Below are 10318 nucleotides of genomic sequence, written 5' to 3' on the forward strand. Positions count from 1 at the left end.
CAACAAATAATGATACTGATAATGATAATAGTAGTGATAATAACAATAATAAATGATAAATAATAGTGGCAAATGATTATAAGTAGTAATAGTGATAATGATATTTGTTAATGGTTATTTTTGATAATAATCAATGATAATAATTGTAGCAACAATGATGATGACATTAGCAATAATAATAATAGTAATAATATTATCACACTAACTTTGATTATGCTGAATCATTAATACAGGCTGACGTTTACGACGTATATTATAGAACATTGCAATGTACATAATAAACATTACAATAGGTGACACTGATGACCATATGTAATGAATACTGGAAATAAGTGAAATAATTTTTAAATGTATATTTAATGTAATAATAAAAGGACATTCACCTGCTATATTAAAATTTTTTGATTATTACTAAATTTCATGAAATATCTCGAAAATTAATTGTTATTTATTGGAGTAATGTGAATATAGAGACACATTTTTCGAAGCCTTAACAGTCATTTGAAATTTTCATATTTGTTAGAAGTGAAAGAATAAAATAACACATAAATTGGACCTTGTAAATATTGACTTTGGCCGTTTTGTGCAATCTCTTATCCAGTGTAAGTCCGAGACGTGAAAACTTCTGATGCAGAAATAATAGTCAATAGTTGAAAATGCTGCAAATTTAAGTTTTAACTTAAATAATAAATGAATAAATGATACAATTTAGATTTACCTAACGCGAAATTTATTGATGGTAAAGTGTTAAGAATAGATAAAAATGGACAAATTCTAATATATATGAAATAAACTACAAATAATGAAAATATAAATGTTTGGGGCCTAATATTTCGACTACTAATTTTTCCAGAACTCAATGCCAGTTATTGTATTATTAGAAATTTATTATTATCACAAAAAAAAAAATTAAGAAATATTAACGAATCCTATCTAAAGTTAGAAATATTAGGCGTTGGAAATCACGAAGTTAGCAATATATACCTAATGTTAGCAGCCATATAAAAATAATTAAGAAATATAATTTTGCTGATTCGAAAAGTGTATTGCACTTCGGTAAAATTATCACCACAAAACGATTCACTGTTAGTAGAAACGAAAAATTAAGTACCGCGAAGAGTGAAAAATTATTAAAAGATGATAATGTATGATTAATCCATATTGTTTGATTCACTGTAAATAAAATTATTTTCTGCAAAATGAAAATATTTTAAGTATTACAATAGAATTAGTTTAGTCCTAGTAAATTATAAAACAGTTTTTCGTTGATAAAAAAAACATTTCAGCATATTTTACTCAAGAAAGTTAATTCACTGATTTTTATGGATTTATACCACAGTAATTGAATATTAATGAAATTTAAATATATTTTGTAACAGAAGAATTATTCAGACAATGAACATTCATATTCTGTTCATTAAGGAACAATGGCGGCAATTTATTCAGTTTGATCATTTTAAATTTGATCAAATGCTTCATCAAGACCACTTGTCGTTTCTCTTCTTCTAAATAATTATTAATGAATGAATGTTAACAAAGAGATAATAAATTAAGCGAATACAAATAAAACAAACCGTATGAATTATTTTTAGCTTGTAGCATCTCCGGCAAAACAACAATCACTTGAGGGAGAAGAGCCATAAAATTGCAAATAATTAATTGTGATGTGATAAGAATAAATTCACGACTGTAATGATTATATTCTCGTTTACAGAATAATACAATTGCCATTAATGTATTACTAATAATACCATAAAATAAGAGAACGGTAAAAAGTAGAGATGCAGTGTATTTTGTGATCTTTTGATTCTCGTCTCTTATATCACTGGAAATTGTCGTGTTTCCTGATCGACTGATAAGGGATATTATCAGAAATAACACAGTTATATAGTGAGAAGGAGCCATTTTATAAATCAGCTGTCTTCCTGTCAAGAAAGAAATAGTTTCACAAAAAAAATTATATATGTAATCACAAATTTTTAGCATAGTAACAAGAAAAGAATTTCAGTTGATTAAAATATAAAAAGAAATTAAGAATTGCCAGGAATCAACAATGAAATTGTAATAATAATTTTTTTTCTTAAAAAAAGTCAAATTTGTAATTTGACTACGAAATGAATTATTTTTACTTACTTTGCAATTGTCATTGAAATTGCTATTAAAAATGCCAAGAATATTGTCATCGTTTTCATACATTGTCTTACTATTACTAAATATTTTTAATATGTTCCCTCAATAATACGACCAATTTATTACTAATAAAACCGTAGAACAAAAAGACAGTAAAAAAAGCTACGTATTTAATAGCTTTTTGATTCTCGTCTCTTACGTCAAACACACGTGTCGTATTTACTTTTTGATAAGTTAAGGATAATATCAAAACTAATATGATAATGCAGTAAGAACTAGGAATCATTTTATTAATCGTTAATCGTTGTGTTTTAAGGAGGAAAGAAATTCAGCTGGTTGAAATGCAAACTGCCAAGTTTCGCAAGTTTAAATTCTGAAATAGTAAATGTGGTCAATAGACGATATAAGCAAAATAAACTGAAGAGAAGTAGTCAATTGCAATACAAAAGAGGTAATTAACTTGAAGTTTAAAATGATATATTTAAAAATATTTTTAGTGATATATTTAAGAAGCGAAATTTAACTGATTTATAGTTTGAAACCACTCCTGAAACATAGTGATTACTTGATAAAGCATGCAGTGAAAATTTTTCTTCATGCTTTACAACTATCACGGAAACTATTAATATTAATATCGCTACCGTTGTCATAGGATCAAATACTTGGATTGATCATTTCTGAGCTTTACTTGCAAATTAAGAATTAATTTTGTGCACCAGCTAATTTAGTTTTAACGGTAATCTGTTTTCTGCTCAGAAGCAATCAGCTAATTATGACAATATAAGTAAGCTAAATTAAAAACAAGTAGCCAATTACGGTGCAAAAGAGGTAATTAACTTGAAGCTCAAAATGATATGTTTGAAAACATTTTTGGTAATATTTTTAAGAATAAAAATTCAACTGATTGATAATTTGAAACCAATTGTTTCAAGTGTAGTGATTTTCTGATAAAGCATGTAGTGAAATTTTCTGTCCATAATTTTAATCTTTTAATCAAAATATGACTCTCTTCATACTTCTGACATATATCCATAAGAACTAATTCATGTTTTTACGAAAACTTATATCATTGAAAAAATATTAATTCAACTTAGTCATCCTTAATCTTTGTAAACATTTTTTTACTTTTTTTAAAGACATTTTATTTATTATGATTATTAACCTTAAATTAAGTTGAACTGTTCATATTTCAGATAATTAGATAATGGATCAGTGACATTGAATAAAAATTAAACTGGCAAAACTGCTTTAAAGTTGGTTTATTGTAAGTTTTGAAATAATTCATGGATTTAATCTGATTTTATTGCCTCTTCTCAAGACTTTTCATATATTATGATAACCAATCGTCCTAATAATTCCACAAGGAGATTTAAATAGAATTTAGCAAAATAATTGATAATTCTCACTAATATAATGAAAGTTTTCTAATGTTCGAAAAAGCGTTAAATCAATTTTTTTATAAGTCAAATTGTTTTTATTGGTATATTTCAAACATTTCTACACACCAAATGAATAAAAATTGTAGTAATGGAAGTGTCGTCACGAATTTTGTAATGATGTGTGATTCTAATTTGATTTTAGTTTGTATTGATACTATTCTGTCAGCATTTTTAATTTTATCTGAGAAGTGTGTTGAGAAATTTTGATTGAAAATGAGCTTTTGCGAACTTACAAAAGCATAGATTGTCAAATTTTCAATAATATTCAAGAAACAACACTACTTGTAGTGTCTTTAATCAATTTAAATTTGTAGAAAATCTGATTCTCACTAAAGTTGTATACCCATTACCTCTTTTTTGTTGTCCACAACATATCCATGCATACTGTTTAGTATTATCTTTCTAAAAACTTATAATTTAATTTTTTTTAAACATATAATTTAACATTGCTCTTTGTACGATTAAATTTAATAGCGTCTGCTGGGTACTTCCACCTTTCTATGTACTTGTCGCCACAATGGCGAAGCTATAACCTAATGAAGGCTATTGTTTTAAGTGATTTTAATCCACTTTGTAACCTTAACACCCATAAAATCCCTCCCAATTTTCTTCCTTACAAAGCCATCCATTTTAGTTCTTTGTTTGGTATGGCTCGATTGCGAGGTGTCTAGCTTGCTTATATCTTTAAATGTTTTACAAATAAGTTACACTTGTGTGTTATGTGTCAATTTATTATTGTAATGTTGCACAATTTTTATGTCAATCTGTGGTTTAATTATCCAAGTTTGAGGTTTGAATAATAAAGTATTTCACGAAGGCTTCCACAGTACACGTACATAGAACGGAACCAGTACAAATTCGAGATTCTACCAGTATCGAGGACCAAGAAGTCAACGATCTGAACCATCAAGAAAAGAAACCTACTTTGTTTCACAAGGAAACAGGACAATAAGAAAGTCTAAATTTGCTTTTACAGTACTATGTAAGTTCAAAAAAGCGTAGATAACAGGGCATTTCGATAGAAATTTATCCTTGTTTTCAAACCATTGCAATGATTCATTGTATAACATATTGCAGAGAGATTGAATAAAATTTCTTATTGTTCTAGCAATACACACTGCACAACGTCAACAACAGCTTTATTGTTCCTTACTCAATATCATATCGCACAAGAACAATAAAACAGGAAAGAAATGAACAAACTGAATATCAAATTATACCAACAGTCCATCAAATGCTCACTAATTTGTCGTAGCTTTTTGGAATTGAATTGTATGATTATTGAGTTGAAGCTTGAACCAAAGCTTGCTGTACTCGAAAACTGAACGATGACAAACTTTACAATGATCATTGATCTTTTACTTCTTATATAATGATCATTGAATTAGAACAATGATGAAGGACAAACTGAAAAAATCTATCAAAAAAAAAAACAGATGAAACATTTTCAACCAAACCTTGCGTACATTATTTTTATTTGATAACTTAAATCAAAGATCAAAATAACTCATTTCATATCAATCGTAAAACGTAAGTACAGTTATTCACAGACATTTCTATTTGTTTAACAAGAAAAAAAAAAAGAAAAAAAGACTGATTAATACAATAAGATCTAAAATGAGAAATGAATTGACAAAAATAATCACTGAAATTAAGATTTTTTGACCGAAAATTTCATGTTTTTTGTACTCCAAATCTTTTTAATGTTCATACAAAAGAAAGGAGAAAAAATTGTTATTTTCATTTAGACATACTGCATTTGTTTCCATAGCAGTTGTAAACAAATGCTTTCTAAAATCATAATAAACTCTCAACAGTCGATTGCACTTACTATTTCAGGATTCAAATTTGCAAATTTTGGAAAGTTGTATTTCAGCTAGCTGAATTTGCTTCATTTTTATCATATTGAAGTTTATGATAAAAACAAAGACCAATGTTTCTGAGATAAGAGACCAGAATTATAGGACTACAAAATATGCAGCAGTTCTAAGTTTTCTTGCGCTACAGTGTTAATAGTGATACATTTATTGCGACCATATTATTGAAAGGATATATCAGGAAGATTCAAGATAAGATTTAATATTAGCGTATAATATTTGAAAGGTTCAGTAGTGATAGAGCAGTGGATTTCAGTCATTTTAATTTTCATCGTAATTAGCTAATTTCTCTTCAATTTATTTTGCTTTATATATCGCATTTAGTTCATTATTTCTGAGAGACTTGCGTAACAAACGAAGAGATTGCCGTATCAATTGAATTAGCTAACTGAGTAAAAGTCAATTTATGATTCAAATTGGATTCAGAAAATATTACTTCATTTGATTATATGAATTAAAACGATGACGATATTTTTATAAGCAGTTTCCATGACAGTTGCAAAAGAAGTAGAAAACTCATTTCATGGTCAAATTGTAATTGCTTTTTAAATATTGTTACATTTTCATTATCAACTATTTTCTTTTGGAATTCGAATTCTTAATTCTTGCTTGTCAATTTATATTCCAACCTGCTGAAATTGTTCCCTTCTTATTGCGCTGAAGTTTTATGCTAGAAAAAGACTGTCAGTTAACAAAATGACTTATTCTTACTATGCAATTATATTATTTCTGATATTACCCTCATTCTGTTTGGAAGGAAATGCGACAGTTGTCACCGACATAAGAAACAAAGACTACGAAGTTGCAAAATACATAGCAGTTCTGTTCTTTATTATACTCCTGCTCTACGGTATTATAAGTAATACACTTATGGCAACCGTGTTGTTCTGTAAGGATCGGAATAATCATTACAGTCGTGAATTTACTCTTATTGTATTACAAGTGATTATTTCTAATTTCACGGCTTTTCTCCCGCAAATACTTGTTGTGTTGCCCGAAATATTTAAAACAAAAAATAATTCATACTGTAAGTGTTTTAGGTTATTATTTTAAAAGAGTCATTTTAATACAAAAATTATTTGTTTAATAACTAATTTGCTTAAATTTCAGCAAGTGAAACGACGTGGATTAATCGCGCATTCTCGACTTTAAATACTTTTTCATTCTTTTCCATACTTCATTTTTCACTTTTGTTGACGCTGAATCGTTTTGTGGCACTAATTTTACCAAAATACTATAGTTTGTTCGAATCAGCAAAGCTGTATTTTCTAATTGCTGTTGTGTGGTTATCAGTTTTAGGTATGAATCATTGATGTACCTTAAATAATGATCAAAATGATTTCCAGTTATGCCATTATTATTTGTAGAGATTCTGGGCATCCAATTTTATCGAAGTTAACTTACATCTGATTTTCTTGAATTTTTGTTAATGTTTGGTGCTAATTTTCAGTGATCACATCTGCCGATTTTTATTATTGCACCAGAAGATTCCTTGTGTGGAATCTCAGTTGGGAAGCAAATTGTGCAAAGTCAAGCGGAATGAGCAAAACTTGGTGGAGGTAATCACTTAAAGCTCTTTTTTCAATTCTTAACAAATTTTTAATTTAATGAAATCACTAAACTGTAACAAAGCATTACTGTCAAGTTTAACACATCCTAACCAAAACATTTTAATAGCCAATGTCTTTTCATTTATTAGCTATGGCAAAATGTCCTACATGGTTATAAAATGATTAATAAAAATTATTTCCTTAAATATTTTAGAATATATTATCGTTATGCATTGCTCATACCTAGTGTAATGTTCGTTATGTATATCGCGATATTCTACAATATACGTCGTAAACGTCATTTTACGATAAATAACAATGGAAAGCAACGTTTGTGCTGCTGAATTATTTGTTTATATTATGAGTAATTAATAAAATTTACTGGTATATTCTAAATTGTTAAATTTTTTAAATTCCAAAGTTTTCACTCTCAAATCTTTGCATATTTCATTGCTTAACTATCAAGTATCTTCAGATATTATGAACACTGGTGCAAGACATAGAAGTAATGCGATGAAAATTCCTCATTATGAGTGGTCGATGCTTATTCAGGCTTCATGGAATTGTGGTGTATTGGAAATTGGCGTTTTTATTTATAATTTTGTGTCACCATTGTTGACAAAAATTTTCGGTAAAGAAGCTGATCTTCCATCCAGAATTTTCATAAATTGTTACATCATTTTCATTTGCTCTGTATTGCCTACTGTTCATTTCACTTACAGTAAACAATCACGTACTATTGTAAAATATCATTTATATCATTGGTTACAACTGAAAATGGGACATCTAGAAATAAACCCATCATCTAAGGTATGCTGGAATGCAAGGAACAATGTGAATGTAGCAACAGTGGCCTAAATTAATAAATGATATTTTTGGAATTATTTTTTTGCAATATTTTTAAAAATTGAAATTAGCACATTTGTTATCAATGACTTTTATAATGTAAGTGTAGGTGTAGAATTGTTTTGTCTTTTAATTTTTCATCTTTTAATTAATTCAATTTCCATCTTTTGCATTCGGTTGTTTCAATTTCGGCATATATCATGATGGGGGTTAATCCACAGAGAGATTTAAATGCCTGGCTATTCTGATGATCGGTCTAATTTTAATAAATTTTTTACAAAAATTTATAAGGTTGAGAAAACATCAAGCAAACTTTGTTACCTCTAATTTTCAAAAATATTTTTTATTAGAAAGCATTGTATCTATTGTTTGTTTGTTTGTTTGTTCTTAGTTAGCTAAAACTATTCTGAAAGGTATATTTCTTACATTACTGGCTTTTATTTATTTCAACAATATATGGCTTTAACTGACATTACCTCTCTAATAATCATTATTATTATTATTTATTTTTATGATGATTGTAGGATTTTGTATTTGATTTTGTAATTTTTTTTTTATATCAACAATATAGAAAGAATTAGGATATTGTTAAAGATTTAATACTTGTTGTTTACAAAATGTTTACAAAAATTTCTGCACAACATCGACAATAACTTTACTGTTTTTTATACGATATCATATAATATTGCGCTTATAGAATAATAGGAAAGAAATAAACAAAGCTAATATCAAATTATACCAACAGTCCATCAAATATTCACCAATTTATTGTAATTTAGTTTTGAAATATCATTCTTTTGCTTCATAGTGTTATTGTTACTATGTTACCACTATTTTGAAAGTAAATTGAATGAGTGAGTGAGTGATTTCCCCAGATAAATCAAATCGAAGTTTGCTATACTTGGAAACTGAACCCAAATAACCGGAAGTTTTTACTTCTCTTATAGTTAACATTGGTTTACAACAAAGTGTATGATTATATGATTATGGTTTGAAAAAAGAGTAAACAACTATCATACATGAATAATCTTTAATCGATGTAATCGAATTTGACTTATAACATTACAATTGCTTATAACAGTGACTGTCAAATTGAGAGACCTCTACAGTATTCAGCATTGTAAGTTGGATTACTTTATAATAAAAAAATCAAACTGAACAAGAAGCTTACAATCATTTAAGAACAATTATACATATTCTTTGCTGCAAATTATAACAGATACAGTCATTTTGAGATGACAATAATAAGAAAAGATTTGGTTTAATAAAATGAAAAAACAACCAATAAATTTTTGATGTTCGTAATCAATATGTAAATATTTATGGTTAACAAAAAAAAAAAAAATTAACTTACTAATATAAAACTAACTTACTTGTCGATTCATTTAAAAGAAGCACTCATTGCACCAAGCATTTCAATTTATACTGTCATCTCAGAAGCTTGCTTTGAAGTATTTCTTCTCTTCCAATAAAGTTATTAACATTCAATAATAATTTTCTGTTCAGATCTGTTCACTTTCACATCTAAACCAATTTTCAACACACACTCGTCTTCATAAATAATCGCTATTAAATTATTTACTTAAATACGAAAATTCCTAACTTTAATTTAAAAGAAAAAATCTCTCATGAATTAAAGCTATAAATAAAGTTAAAAATACAACATCTTTAGTGACATTTTTCCTCCATCAAATAAAATGACAAATCGAGGAAAACGAATTGCTTATTTTTTAAAATTGTTTTATGATTTTTTATTTTTATTTTTTAATAACAATCATAAAAATGTATTTTACTAATCTGTAACTGATAAAAGGAACCGAAATTTTCATTTTTTTATGACTTTTTTAAAATATTCATAACAATTAACTCACCTAGAAGAATATAAATTCTCAATTTGAATTTAAAAGAAAAAAATCATTAATGAATTAAAACAACAAATGAAATTGAAAATTATCCAGAACTTTATCCAGAATCAAAATATTTCATTCAGAAAATATTTTGATCTTAAATATTTTGATCTTGCGTTGATCACTTCATCTAGAAAACATCGTTATTCTCGAATCTTTTTATTTAATGCAAACGAATTATTATTTTCATCTATGCATATATAATGCAAACAAAATTTTTATATGTTATATTCTTAAACAATCACAATTTAGAAAATTTATATCAATCCATTCTCTCTGTTTTAACATAAAAATCACTGCTAGAAATGTTTGAAAAAAAGAAAAATTAATAAAAATCAATGATTTAATTCTATTTAAATCTAACAATTTCCACTTATTATTTCATACATTTTCTTATTTTTATCATAAAAATGTTATAATATTTTAGCATAGGGAAAGAAAAAATATTTCAGCCTTCAAATTAGCTTGAAATTTTAATTCTTGATTTAATTCTTTTTTTAATTCTTTAATTCTTGAATCTATGAGAATTGAGGATTTCAGTTCCCAAAAAGTAATTGTAGTCGATGATC

The 10318-nt window shown here is 26.9% G+C and overlaps 1 protein-coding gene across 1 annotated transcript; it reads left to right on the forward strand.

Moving 5' to 3' along the window:
• Positions 1–6316: 6316 nt before the first annotated feature.
• Positions 6317–7854, forward strand: Bm1190 (Uncharacterized protein; the record flags this gene model as incomplete). The annotated part of the gene is made up of 5 exons (XM_043079413.1): positions 6317–6473; positions 6557–6745; positions 6897–7005; positions 7211–7326; positions 7472–7854. 5 exons carry the CDS (start codon positions 6317–6319, stop codon positions 7852–7854), a joined length of 954 nt encoding a protein of 317 aa, XP_042935347.1.
• Positions 7855–10318: the final 2464 nt, after the last annotated feature.

The sequence above is a fragment of the Brugia malayi genome, assembly GCF_000002995.4.
Source record: "Brugia malayi strain FR3 genome assembly, contig: Bm_v4_Chr2_contig_001, whole genome shotgun sequence".
Classification (NCBI taxonomy): Eukaryota; Metazoa; Nematoda; class Chromadorea; order Rhabditida; family Onchocercidae; genus Brugia; species Brugia malayi.